The sequence below is a fragment of the Lathyrus oleraceus genome, chromosome 5 (assembly GCF_024323335.1).
Source record: "Lathyrus oleraceus cultivar Zhongwan6 chromosome 5, CAAS_Psat_ZW6_1.0, whole genome shotgun sequence".
In the NCBI taxonomy this organism is placed as follows: Eukaryota; Viridiplantae; Streptophyta; class Magnoliopsida; order Fabales; family Fabaceae; genus Lathyrus; species Lathyrus oleraceus.
In genome coordinates, this window is record NC_066583.1 from 171,289,184 (window position 1) to 171,304,253 (window position 15,070).

General features: G+C 33.3%; 2 protein-coding genes across 2 annotated transcripts; both read right to left on the reverse strand.

Moving 5' to 3' along the window:
• Nucleotides 1–997: 997 nt before the first annotated feature.
• LOC127081132 (uncharacterized) lies at nt 998–7,717 on the reverse strand. The gene is made up of 9 exons (XM_051021413.1): nt 7,433–7,717; nt 7,099–7,345; nt 6,866–7,015; nt 4,939–4,996; nt 4,758–4,850; nt 4,519–4,617; nt 3,947–4,038; nt 1,623–1,682; nt 998–1,530 (listed from the first exon to the last, which is right to left on the reverse strand). Exons 1-9 carry the CDS (start codon nt 7,591–7,593, stop codon nt 1,261–1,263), a joined length of 1,230 nt encoding a protein of 409 aa, XP_050877370.1. The 5' UTR covers nt 7,594–7,717; the 3' UTR covers nt 998–1,260.
• Nucleotides 7,718–13,047: 5,330 nt separating this feature from the next.
• On the reverse strand, nt 13,048–14,467 carry LOC127081134 (60S ribosomal protein L9). The gene is made up of 3 exons (NM_001426876.1): nt 13,886–14,467; nt 13,580–13,702; nt 13,048–13,490 (listed from the first exon to the last, which is right to left on the reverse strand). The coding sequence occupies exons 1-3, from the start codon at nt 14,255–14,257 to the stop codon at nt 13,404–13,406; spliced, it is 582 nt and encodes a 193-aa protein (NP_001413805.1). The 5' UTR covers nt 14,258–14,467; the 3' UTR covers nt 13,048–13,403.
• Nucleotides 14,468–15,070: the final 603 nt, after the last annotated feature.

Consider the following 15,070-nt stretch of genomic DNA (forward strand, 5'->3'; position numbering starts at 1 on the left):
ACACTTAGCGATCATTTAACATCAACAGTCTCCCCTTCTACTATACCAAGAAGCTCAAACATCACAAAACCAAAACATGCAACAACCATATGACTACCAAACACCACAACAATCATTTCAACATTTCATCGACGCATCATTCACACCAATGTCGCCCTTCAATCGTCCTGGTCGCCCTCCAATAACTCAAACACAACCCAACTACTCTGACATGGGTCGCAAACTCAGTTATGACGGTAGCGCTTCATTTCATACACAAGACTACGCGAATTTGTTTGAATATCTTAGGGAATCTCATGCAGGTGATGGTGATGTTCCTAGACCCTCAAATCCTCTGACACCTGGGATGAATCATCAAGTCCACGCGTTCGGGTAGCTAGGGGATCCAGTACCGGAGGTCAGTTAAGTAATTCCGATCAATAACATTAGTCTTTTTGGTATTCGTGTATAAACGTATATTAATATTAATATCAATTGGTCTGATTTCAACTTTTATATAAAATGTACATTATTTTAAAAAAAATACACAACACACATAAGTGTCAGACCAATTGACGCATCCTCTTAAACCTAACACTAGACACCAATTGGATTGACAGCACTATGTGCATAAACCAATCTAATTGACGTCACCTCTTTAACTTAGAGAGCAAACACCAATTCATCTGATAAAAGTTCTTCAAAGTGGATTATTTTGGAAAATTATCTTAAATATAAATTATTTTAGAAAAATAAAATAAAAAATTGATTATTTGAGTAAAAAATTCTAAATAGTGTATATAGAACTCCGGTAATGTTTATACCCTGGTTAATACTTGCAAATATTGGTTTGACATTTACTAGAGCCTAGTTGCAAAGTCGAGAAACACTGCCAGTGTAGAGTACATGCTCTGTACAAAATCACAAACAACCATCTACTAATAAAAAATCTCAACTAAATTCAAGGGAAACTATGCAATAAGTGTGCGGGGCAAAAATTATTAATGGAAGAAAATACTAAGACATGATACTTCTTTTCATTTCTTTCTTTCTCCCCAAATTTGCCAGTTAGGAAGAAAGAGATATTCAATATCTATTGTCTAGTCATAAACTATGTGTATCCTGTGATAAATGCAACAACAACTAGAGATAAAAAATGAAGTTTAATAAAAACTCTTCTACTTCCCTTTCTCCGAACTCTGAACTCAATTTTCACAATAACATCCATGCATCAAAGAACAAATTAACTCATTAGAATGGCAAGTTCAGTAAAATCAAATACTACTCTCTATTTGGGGGACTCTGAAGTGAAAATCCAGATGTTCCAGGATGATCTGGGATTCCTCTGGTTGTAGTAAGGGTTGTTGAGCTCTCATCTTTAACCTCATCAGATGAATAATTTCCTTCTTTTTGTCCTGCTATTGAAGGAGGTGTGGTCCCACTGCGTGTATTACTGGGAACATTACCAATTAAGCTTTTGTACATAGTAAGGGCTTGAGCCATCATGTTAGCAGGATTGGATGCAGAGCTAGGAAGCAACATTGTGGTGCCCTGAGGAAAAGAAAAGAATAATATACAAATTTCAAAGTGGGAAAAACTGTGCAGTGCGTAAACTTGCATGTCAAACAGCATTTAGCTATTACCTCCTTGGCTATGTTACTGAAAGCGTGAATATATTGCTCTGCTATCCTTAAGCTTGCTGCCTGCAAACCAAATGAAATAATGATTCAATCTTTGTTATTCCACGAGACTCATTCCCTGTCTGTTGATTAGAATCAACAGGAAATTTTACATTCCAGATGCTGACATTATGGGGATTGGGGATTTAGACTAGAGAAGAAAAATAATTAAGACTTCAGCATGATTCATAATAATTTGATCTAAAACACAGGACTCCTAGTTGAATGGGGAAACAAATCGTGATAGTAACTAAATAATATGAAAACTGGTCTTCTGAGATACTCTAACATGAGAAACCAATTCTACGAGCTACTTCAAGATACAAAAACATAATATCAAGATATCATAAGATATTTCACTTAATCTAACACCAGATCACCACAAGTTTTTTCCTAGTTTTAGAAATAACGCAAACTTAAACATAATAAACCCTTCTACTCTGTTTAATGTGTGTTAAGACACGCATTGGCAAAATTGATATTGAAAAATGAATTTTGGTTATAGTGAAATATAAGAGAAGTGATTTATGCTATGAAACTTCTCAAAAGTAAGTATGTAATAAAATTTAGGGCACTTTGTTTCATAGCTGTAAAAAAAAATTATTTCCAAGAATTATGGATGTTGGAAATATAGATTCTCGTGTTTGTTAAAGAGTTAAAAATTCTATTCTCACAGAAAATATTCACAAGAATAAAATAACTTCTATTTCCCATGTTTTAATTCCCAGAAAAGGAGGTGCGGAAAAAAGGTCTCCATAAAACGTGTGAATAAATGACTGCCTACCCCCATGAAACGTGTGAATAAATGTGTGCCTACCCCTATAGCATATACATACCCCGTATTAGAATTTGGTCTAACTTAACCTTACAAAACCGACTTGAAGGATGAGGATTGCCCCCACTTATAAGGACATGTCCAGGCCATATTGTTCGATGTGGGACTCTTAATGCACCCGCTCGCACTCAAGACTAGACAACTGGAGCGTGGAAATAAACGATGGGTGCCCCAATAGCGGAAACCTGATAGCAGGTGGTCTACTGGATCTTAAACCTAGCTCTGATACCATATTAGAGTTTGGCCTAACTCAACCTTACAAAATCAGCTTGTAGCGTGAGAATAGTCCCCACTTATAAGTAGGGGGAATAGGCTGGGCCGAGCTAGGCTTTTCCAAGCCTGAGCCTGGCCTACTTAAAATTTCAAAGCCTAAGCCTAGTCTGTAGCCTATCATAGGCTTATTTTTAGGCTTGAGCCTAACCTTTTTGAAGGTCTGATTGGCCTACTAGCCTACTTAAAAGTCTGTTTCATTGAACATTTGTAAATAAGCAATTCAACTAAGGTTACATAGACTAACTACTTAAATTTTAGTGAGACTAAATGTGTGTTTTCATTGACTCATTCGAATTTATCTATTAGCTTAAGTTTTTTGATACTCTTAGTTGGAGAGAACTTGTAAAAATAACTTATGACAGCGACTTATGACATTGTTCATAAGGTTTTTTCAATTTATTTTCATAAGTTCTTCAAGATAACTAAGTAATATTTGTGTATGTTAATTCAAAGTACACAAAAGCCTAGACCTTTTCTATCTAAAAAAAAGTCTGGCCTGGCCTAAGCCTGAGTAGGCTTCTCACCCCTACTTATAAGGACATGTTCAGGCGTCCGGTCCGACGTGGGACTCTTAACACCCCGCTCAGACAAATAATGCACAAGAATATATTAAGTGTTAATCAAACACTTTTCTACAAATTACCAAAGAATGGGAGTCCAGCATTATTTTCCTGAAAAAGTTATTCTCGGAAACCATTTTCACAAAAAATGAAACATATGTTTCTTAGTGTGAAACTTTTACTGCAAAGCAACATAAAAGCTACATTTTCACTTTTAACTAAACATGCATTTATGGGCATTCTTGATTTTGGTTTGTTACAGCAAAATATTAAGTTTGTAACATGATATGAGTGGGTTAAATGCTCATTCAAGAAAACAAACATTACACAAGAAACGGTCAACTGGGTTCTGCCCTGAAAACTGTGACTGTAATGACCTGGTTTCTATGCAAACGTCGTCACTCACATGTTTAGTTTGTCTGAGTGGAATGCTAGGATATCGAAAGTTTAAAATCTCCAAGCATCGTTGATACACACACAATGGAACTCTAAGCATAAGGAGTTTGCAACCTAAACATGATTTCAGGCCAACGGATTGTAATACTTATAGATGAAAAGCTACAAAATTACTAAAAAATGTATAACAAAAAATTGTAACAGAAAGAACTGCATAACCTCACCTCTGGTCCTCCATTTTCTTTTAGAGTTTGTGACACGACAGAAAGTCCTTCAGCTGTTGCTCTTGCCTTGGCAATGATGGCTTCAGCCTCACCTGAAAAAGAATGGTGCTAATAATAAGGTTTTGAAGATATCAGATGGAAGTGACAGTGTGGTAAGGGAACATCAATCAAGCTAAATTGATAGATAAAAGAAAACAGACGATTAGAGCATGCTAAATTGAACACCAAATTTATGGTCACATCTCAATACTCAAGTAAGAATGGTCCAATTCATAATTTACCATCTCTGCATGCAGAAAATCATTCATCTAAAAAGAGGCTTAGACTCTACATATGAGCATACTGATATATATATATATATATATATATATATATATATATATATATATATATATATATATATATATATATATATATATATATATATATATATATATATATATTAGTTTCAAATTAAATGAGTTAGCACTTAGCGCAACAAATCCACCAGACATCAAAGCTATCTTAGAGAATAAAATTGTCGCAGAAGAGGAAATTGGAACTTAGAACCAATATATCAACATGTAACTAACCTCTTGCTCTGTTTGCTTGATCCATCATAGATGCTTCTGATGCCAAGATCACTGAACTCTTCTTTCCTTCAGCAATGTTTATATGAGCCTGCCTTTCTCCTGTTCAACACTATAGGTTGTGAAAGCCATAAAAACAAACTACAAATTTGAATGATATGGGTATTGAAACTAATTTCAGGATGATAATAATGCAATGTCATCCTTGGACATATGATGAATTGAAATATCAAACTGATTACCTTCAGACTCAAGAATTTGAGCTCTCTTTTTCCGTTCTGCTTCTGCTTGCATCTCCATAGCTGCTTTCACTCCACGTGGAGGAGAGATATCCCCTGTAGAAAGACAACCACAAAAGAAATTATACATATATTGTTGAGTAAAAGATAAAGGATAATTGTTCACACATTGCCAAAAACTCACTTATTTCATATCGAAGGCATTCTAGACCCCAACTTTTTGCAGCCACGTTAATGGACTCCTGCAACAATTTAGTCACAATTAAATTAACCATTATTAAGTTTGGCTGCAGATGATGAGAGAGTTATTCTTTATATACTTCTTCAAGACAAAATTTAAAACTCTTAAGATCGTGTTTTACATATGGTACATAAAAAGAAAATACATGGGAGAGCAGGTCCATAGCTGTTGGTTTGTGTTTGTAATCTACCTTCATTCAGTGGTGTCAAATTTCCACTACGGCATTATAGGCTATAGCACGGCAGATATGTGACAGCCACCATAAGACATAACACCTATTATATTCGCCATGTTTCCGCCATAGGCCACAACATCATGTTTATATGGCGGGTTTATGGATGGCCACAACAATCTGCCGCTGCCGCCACCTACCATTGATAACAATGTTGCCGTTGCTATAAAAATAACTGCTAAGCTTTAAGCACGATTAGAAACCATGTCCAAATGAGTAAGTATGTGCAAACAAAGATCTGTTGTAGATTTGGCGGTTAGTTTCGGTAAGTTATTTAGAGTTTAAATGTCATAAATATGGCTTTTGATTTTTGATATTCTTTATTCTAACTTGCTACTTCAGAGTTTTATTCTATTTTAGATTATCATACTTCAACTTAGAACAAGACTTGCTATTTCTAAATTTTATTCTATTTTAGACTATCATGCTTCAACTTAGAACAAGAATGGCTTATTACTAGGGGGGTGCTTGGCTTTGTTAGGTCTCTAAACAGATGTTGAGTGTAATATTTGGGAGGCTTTTGATTAATAAATAATGTCTTCTTCATTCAAAGAGTCTGATATATGAGTAGCAGGCACACTTTTCCCAAGAGGATGAATAACCCGAGAAAATATGCATTTTTTACAGTTGTTAGACAATCTTATGGATTGAAAGCGTCTAAGAAAGGAATAGCATGCAAACCCAGATATTTCGAGGAACTTGTAGTCTGGAAGTTGATTAAAAGGTTTATAGTAGGATGAATTAAGCTGCAAAACATTGTTGGCATTTTGTTTATGAGGAGCTGTGAGAAAGGGCATGATTCCAACTAGTGATCAATGACTACATGAAGTATGAAATCATTGAATTTGGAGTTTCAGAGTAAAAATAAGGGTGTAGCAAGAAAGGGGGAAGAATTAGTTAGCAAATCCGCATAGAAGTGATGTTCTAGGGGAAAGAAGATATTCTGTTTTGGAAGTTGTTTTCCAGAGGCCGAGAGGTCATCTCCTTGTAAGGGATCTGTCCTGTGAGGGTAGTTTCAAGACTATTTTGGGTGGTCAATTCTTTTCTGGTTCAATTGTTGTAGCTAGCCACTGCTGTATAATTCATCCAACTTGGTAATATCTAGTTTATATCCATAATACCCGGTTGGTTCCTGCTCTTTGTGCCTCTTTGCCTATCAATGATCTAACAGACTTGACTAAAATATTTGATGTATTAAAGTCAAGTTACTGAAATGAATTAAGCTTTATCCTATCCAAAGCACCAACTGGATCCCGTATTATCATCAGTCAAGTACTAAAGGTCACACTGCATCTGATAATTAGAGGAAATGAGCCAATGCTCCATGACCAACAAAATGTTTCATCTTTAGCTCGTCTCATTCATTTCTTTTATTTCCCCCTTATCTCTTAATATAACAAGATTGAAAGAGGTCAAGTTATAAGTTAGACAGGTTATCCTTCAACCAAGTCCCTAAAGCCTCATCTGAAAAAAGGCACATTCATTTAACTTTAAGAATGTAACTATGGGCTACTTATCCGAGATTTACGCTGAGTATGGCTTAAGACTGAAGTAACTAAACATTTCCATAAAAAGGATGAATCAATGATAAAATAACTAGCATTTGCACAAACAACCAGTTCATTGAAATAAACTCACCACAATATTTTCATTGAGCGTATCCCTTTCCGCAAAGGTCTTGTCGAGAGTAATCTTACCAAGTTCACTACGCATTGTGGTTTGAGCCAGCTGAATAACAGCATAAATGGGATTCTCAACCCCATAAGAAGCAAGTTTAGGATCCACAATCTGCACTCCAAGAAAAAAAACAACTAAAAAAACAACCCCGAGAAAGAAAACAAAATAAATTATTTACAGAACAACCGAAACACCTTAACATAAAGCACACCATCAATGAGAATGGTGACATTATCCTTAGTGATAGCAGACTGATCAGGAATACTAATTGCTTCTTCCTTTAGCGAATGCACGTACGCAATTCTATCCACAAACGGGATCAAGAAATGAATTCCAGATGGAAGAGTCTTCACGTATTTTCCGAATCGCTCAATGACAAACGCTTTCTTCTCCGGTACAATTCGAACCCCCCAATTAACCGGGGGAATAGTTTCATAATTCCTGATCAGAAATTTAATTCAATTCAATTCAATAAAAAAATGGATTCAATGTAGCGAAACCTAATTAGTGAGAATAAAATTAAGCTACCTTGAGATAGGATCTCGACCACTGCGAAGAAATCGAACGGAAGATAATCGAGAGGGAAGTGAAGAAGTGTGGTTGGTAGTTGTAGTTGGCGCCGCCGCCAACGACCGGGTGATTGAACGAAGTGCGATTCTTCCTGAATTGGATTTCAAGATGTTGGCCATTTTCGTGGTGGTTTGGACCTTGTCTGTAAAAACAACAACCCCTTATTCTCTTTCTTTCGTGTTCATCAATTTTCTTTTTTGTTAGTCAATTTTCGGTTGATAAAACTAAAGCCCTAGTAAAACCTCTTACCTCTATATTTTTAATTGATTTATTATTTTATTTGTACATAATTTATCTCTTGAAATTTTGTAGATACATCATACAGATTACACTTAAGTAAACCGCTTGAAAGAAAAAATATATATAGAATCTAATATCTACCTAATAAAAGAATAGGTGGTTTAATTCACATAACACTCTTCTTTAATCATGTTTAAATTTAAAGGATAAAATTGACTCATTGCATTATTCATGATTATTACTCTCCATTCACTAAGTTAACCAATTTACTTTTGTATTTTACCGTCATCTCGATAATACCTTTGACATTTTTTATTTTTTTTCAGAAATGAAAAGTCACATTATATTTATCATGTGAAGCATTAACGGAACTCAAGAAGCAAGAGGCACACTCCTTAAATCATTTATGCATCTGCATTCCAGACATTTCAGCTCGGCAGAAGAAGGGGCAGTCGGAAAAAATTGAAGTTGTTTCATTCAACATTGAAGCATTCCAGGTATTACTCATTCGTCTTCCTTTCATATGCAATCAAATCAAATTAATGTGTTCTTCTTCATATAGATATCTGAACTTTACGGCATATTTCGTATGGGTAGCATTTTATTTCATTGTGTTTTCATTTGTATGTTGTATGCGTTTTCGTGGTGTTTTGAATGGTGCATCAAATAATCTTATGTAAAATCTTTATATTGTCTATTTGTTTACCTCAACTTTGATGATTACAACAGAAATGTGTTTTCATGGTGTTTTGAATGGTGCCTCAAATAACTTTATATAGAATTAGTTGTTCATTTTAAATATGATTGTATTTTCATCTTGCTTGAAGAATTATTACCACTGCAAATTTGTAAACCTTATATTAGTAAAGTTGTTTTACTTTTATTGTGTTGCAGTTTAACACAAATTGCTAATGGCGCGTCCAATTGAAGATATTAGGAATATCAATTACTCAAAAGAATTAGGAAAGATTGTTGTTAGGATTAAAGATTTATGGTATGTCATGAACATGTCTAACAAAGAGCACTTGAAAATGGTTTTAATTAATGAGAAGGTGTATGTTTAATCTCACCTTACATTTTCTATTTGTATCTGATTTCATTTATAACAAGATGTTTTTGTTTTTGATGTAATGTATTTATTTGATTTTGTAGTGAGACAACATGATTCAAGTTATTATATCACCACATATGGTTCAGGAGCATAAATATGTTGTTACTATAGGAAGACATATATCATGCAGAACTTTAAGGTTGCTAAAAATGATTTTTCATTCAAAGAAACCACTCATAACTTCAAGTTGATTTTTTATCGTGTAACTTCTACAAATGCTGCAAATTTGTCCGATATTCCTCTAAACCATTTTAAATTTACAAGTTTGGCTTACATGCTTGCGAGAAAGTTTCAACTTGAATTCTTAGTTGGTCATCTAAGAGTTAGTATTGTTGTTTTGCATATGTAATCATTTCATTTGGTTTTATTTCTTTAATGGTTTGATTTATTTTTAGATTGTATTGGAGGAGTTCGTGAAGTCATTCAGACTCAATTGAATGGTACAAATAGAAAAAATAAAACTGTCTTTATCATAACGTATATGAGATATTCTTGCATAACTCGGAATAGTCTTTAATATTGCATTACATTTGGATTATATTTTAGTTAGATTCATTAACTCAATTCAGTTATGTTATATTCTTTTATTGCATTATGTATGTGGTTCATTGTAATCTTTGGGATGGTCTTGCATCACGGTTCTGCAATTTCTACAACAATAACAATGATCATGTCATTATGATCTTTGGGATGGTTCATTGTAGTTTTTAATATTGATGATTCTTCATTCTTAATACTTATTTTAGATTATCTACTTAAAATATGTTTCCATGGTACAACTTGACATACGAGAGGTGTTTGTCATTACTAAATCCAAGTCTCTGTCTATCAGATGCTAATGCTTAGAGATATGGTTAGATTTAATATCCACGCAATACTGATAATTGATTATCAATATCTTTATATCATCGTTGAATCTTAATGTTGTGCGAGATCCCCTGTTATGTTACAACTGATCTCACATTGTTGAGTCAAATATGAGATGCAATAAGAGCATTAGAAGGTAATATTAATAGTTGAGTAGAACAACATATTATTTACCAATGATTATTCATGAGTATAAAAAATGATAAAATTTATCCCTATCAAGTTTTCTCATTGTTAACACCAAAATATCAATTTATTTTTCTGCAACCAAACAACTATAAACCGTTACTTGGAATACTATTGAATATGTATTTAAGCACAACCACTGTATGTGGATACGATAATATTGAACTTGCTAATTACTCTGCAACACAAAGCTTTTTCAAATTTATAAGAAAAAGATTATTATTATAGAAGAATTTGTGCACATTACCTTTGATGAAACTAACTTCGTAAATATTGTAGTGATGTATGTTTTTTGTTTGTGAAGTTTTTATGATAACAAAGTATAAGAGAACTATCATCGTAAAATTATCAAAGGGTTTTTATAGTTTTTAATTTTTATTACTAACGTGGCGCTAATTATTGTGTGTCAATTCACTTGTTAGATAGACCAAAATTTGCGGGGATTAAAAAAGATTCAGTGAAAGTTGAATTGAGGGATCAAAAAATTAAAAAATTAAATAGAGGGACTAAAATTTTAAATAAAAATAAATAAATAAGGAGATCAAAAATGCATTTTAAAAAAAAATGAAAAGTTCACATTTATATGGTCCAATATTAAAAAAAATTGTGGAACTAATACCTCTATGTAAACACTAAGCAACATGTATTGGGGATTCTCTTATAGAACTAATACCTCTATGCAGACACTAAGCAACGTGTATTGGAGATCCTCTTATACATTAGGTTGTTGCCTATGTATAAAAATGGTTGTGTGAGATGCATTAGCTTGTACATAGTATAGTTAATAGTATTATCTAAATTATAATTACAATCATATAGCATGATGTAATCTTATTATTTGGGTATTTAGATAATTGATAGTCTTAATTAAGAATCTAGAATTAATATCTCATCGTAGTTTTAATTTATTACAAATAAACAAATATTGCAGGCGAAAACTTAATATTGAAGACCTATCTCATTTATACTTCCCTTGTTTTTTCTAAGTAGATGTGTTAGCATGTTACATTTTTGTTTCGACATTAAATCAATACAACTCCACCTATCATATGTATGTTAAATATAGTGCAAAGAAAAGTGTGGTTTATCAAGTTACCGATAAAGACAAAGACCGATAGTATAAAGAAACACCGTCTAAAAAAGAGAAAAACATTATGTGAAAAAGAAAAACAAATAGGTGGTAGCAAACCTTGTGACTTCATTTCTAACATCAACTTAAAGTTTTTTTCTTTAGCCACATTAAAGGCAATTCCATTTGTATAAAAAAAATAGCGCGCAATATATTGATACTTGTTTGTCTTGTGTTCTTCTTCATGAACATCAAATCAAATGAACCTTGAAACATGTGAAGAGGTCTCTGCTAGCCTATTCTTGAAAACATATGAATGTGAAGAGGTCTCTGCTAGCCTCTTTCCAGTTAGAATTCTAGTTATTTTCTAAATGTCATCAGTAACGTCTTCATCCATTTACACCAACATCTCTTCTACGACTTTTTTAACTCTTTCTTTTTCATCCAAAATCAGTCTATAATATTGTTTTAACAACATCTCTTCTACGGCTTTTTTAATTCTTTCTTTTTCATCCAAATCAGTCTATAATATTGTTTTAACATCCGATGGTGTTTTAAGGCAAGGAGCTACATCACCCTTTTATTGACAACTGATGTCTTCTACAGTTTTTTTAATTATTTCTTTTTCATCCAAATCAGCCTCTAATATTGTTTTAACATCAGATGGTGTTTTAAAACAAGGAGCATCACCTTTTATTGACAATGTCTTCTTGCTCTACTTATTTCTCCATTAGTAGAAAGATTACAAAAACCACATGCCGCTTTAATGAAAGTTGATGTTTTCTTGCTCTACTTATTTCTTGCTCTACTTAATTCTCCACAAGTAATTATATTTCTTGCTCTACTTATTCCTCCACAAGTAATTATATTATAGAAATCATATTATCACATTCTTCTTATTATTTATAACTTTCTAGTGGATAAAATTGTCATGCTATGTTAATGTCACTCTAACAGGAATGTTTTAAAACAATGAGCAACATCACACATGAATTACTGCTTCCTCTAATTATTACTCCACTATAGTGAGATGTCACCTTATAATTTAGATCCTTCCAATCCAATGGTTATAACTATCATGCTATAATGTTGCTACCGATTAAGTTTTAAAGCTAGAAGCTATGCAAATTGATATCTTTTTACTTAATTAATTCTTCACTAATTGTGAGATTACAAAAATCACGTAACATTTATTTTTATCAGCTTTCTAATAGTTAAAATTGTCATGCTATTGCTAATATTACTTTTGACCACAAAAGACAACCGATGCAAAATTAAGAAATGAGGATGCTGCCATTGAGTATAATAAAAACAGAATATAAAATTTTAATCAACATACTATTACTCATTAGACAAACACAATAGAAAATAGTATAAAATTGTTGTAAAAAATAAATAAACCCACGAGGCAGAGGAAGAAGAAAATGAGCAAAAACTAACTAGAAAAATAGAGTGGAGATTATGAGGAAGAAGATTCAGGCAGATGAATGAAAAGGAACCATCCTGATATAAAGAGTAATAGTGGCCCTTGAGATGGAGGACGGCGAAGTAGAAGACAGTTGAGAAAAGCAGGAGAGAGAAAGAAAGAACGTGAACAAAAGGGTTATTTTCAAAAGCATTCATTAAGTTTTTGTCGCTATTAACACAAGGGGTTTTAACCCGATACACTTCGCAATCAGCAAGGATCAACATGCTGTTTTGGTTGATGTTTATAACTAATATACTTTGTAATTTCAAATTGTATGAAAGAATGTGTTCTTCCAATGCAACGATATACTTTGATAAACTACTTCAACAAAATATACGAAATTCAATATGAATGATCAAATTCATCCAATGAGTACTATTTCACTACATCTCAAAAAAATATCTATGATGAAACAGCCATGCAAGAGACTAGATTAAAGGATATTCTTACGATTCCTAAAAAGTTAGTAATACCAGAGAATCAACAATAAAAATGAGAACTGAAAACTTGATTTTCTCCTCAACTTAACAATTAAGCACAATTTTGAATCCGAAAAAATAAGTCAGCAAAATTTAGTTGTGCTGAATTATGCAGAATCTTCAAAACAGAAGAAAAAGTTGAATGCTTATTCCAATTTTCCAACATGACAAATATTACTACTACACTTGCAAGCAAGGATGCAATTGTTAGTATTGAACACACGCAGCAATTTAACTGCAGAATAATTCAACTATTAACATGTTCTTCATATTAAACACATGAAATGACAATTAGAGTGAAAACTAATTAACAAGAAGCATAAAGCACATAAGAGCAATACGTTTAAATAAGATATTCTCAAAGACAAAAACTTGCTGACAAAAACATCCAAACTCAAAAAACAAAAGTAAACTGTCTCCAAGTACTCCACAAAAGAGTAAGCAATAATCCATGAACAAGAAAACCTCAAATGAAACTACAAAAAAGATAAGCTTAAGAGTATCACAATCTATTCTTCAACAACTACAGCACCCTTCTCACTAACATAAATACCATCAAGAAACTTCCTGATATCCTTCTTTTTAACATGGCATTTCTGTTCCAAAAAAAAACCAAAACAATTCAGAATATAACCAAAGATCAAAACACAAAACCATACAACATTCCACATCTCAAAAAGTGTACCTGGTTAATAAGAGCACATGATCGAGAAACAAGCTCAATGTCATTTCCATCCAAAACAACCTCATCCTTCACCTTCTCAGATCGAATAATTGAAACTCCATCAAGCAAATCCACTTTCCTCACCTAATACACAATTCAATTCATCACCACAAATTCTCAAACTAGTTAATCAAACATATCCTATTAAGAAATTAGTTCATTTCAATTCAGATCATAAAAATGATTCGGTCACAAATTGAAATTAGACTGAAACTAGGGTTACATAATCTAAAATAGAATGAAACTATGGTTAAATTCATTGCATACCTTCTTTTCACCGAGAAAGTTACGGATCTCAATAGACTTGTTGTCATTTGTAATGCTAGCGTTGATTGGAAAATGAGCATATACAAACCTCATCTTGTAGCGGAAACCCTTGGTGACACCAGTGATGAGATTCTCGACGTGGCTGAGAGCGGTTCTGATGGCGGCGGAGGTTTTCCGGGAACCAAACCACGCGTCGATCTTGAGCTTCTTCTTTCCGTTCTCATCGGTGATGAGATCAAAATCAAGGTTAAGATGCTTGAAGTCACGAACAAGTTTACCTCGTGGACCTTCGACCTCGATCACCTTGGCGTTAACCTTGATGCTAACGCCATCAGGGATGTTCATGGTCTCGGAAGATAGAATGGTCTTCATTGCTGCTACTGTGGAATTGTACAAACTGTGTCTCCTTCTAAGCCTCTCTGTGTCGCTCACCACTCCAGAATGTGATTCCAAAACCCTAGTTTGATATATAGTGGCACTTTTGTTCTGCGGGTTTTGTTCGGATTTTGGGCTTTTTAAATCTAGTAGCGCTGGTTAGGTTTAGCCCAATATTCGATTACTATTTGCACCCTTTACTTACTTCGGACGTACCAGTTGTTTTTCCCTTCAATTTTTTATACCGTCAATGTATATATTTTTTTCTCATTCATTTAATCAAGTCATGTGTTTAAATTTCACATTGTTGTCGGCTAGTATATATAGTATATAAATTAAATCACATATATAATAATCATATGGGTTACATTTTATTTTAATTTACCTTTTGAATTTAAATTCTACTTGGAAAATAGAGATGAGTGATGAAGTGATTGAATGAAGTTCATATATGAGAGACCACTCTTCTGATGTAGTGGAGATGGAGGTGAACCTATAAGATAGCATTCCAAAACGTCTCCTTAAGTGAATAAGCAATGAGTAGTTTTAGAGTGAATTTATTGAATGTTTAAAATGATGTGATCTAGTTTTTATATAGTTTAGACGGTTTAAATTGCTCGCCTGTGATTTAACGCCTTGTGCGAGTTTTAGTTCAATTAAATTCAATAATGATAGATGTTATTTAAGGGGTGATTTGACAGGGATGGAGTTCACATGTTCTATGTGCCTTGTTCTTCAACACTTGTTATGTGGCCTTATTCGTGGGCCTTGCCGGCAACCCAAAATAGTTACCCTTAACCCTTGTTCATA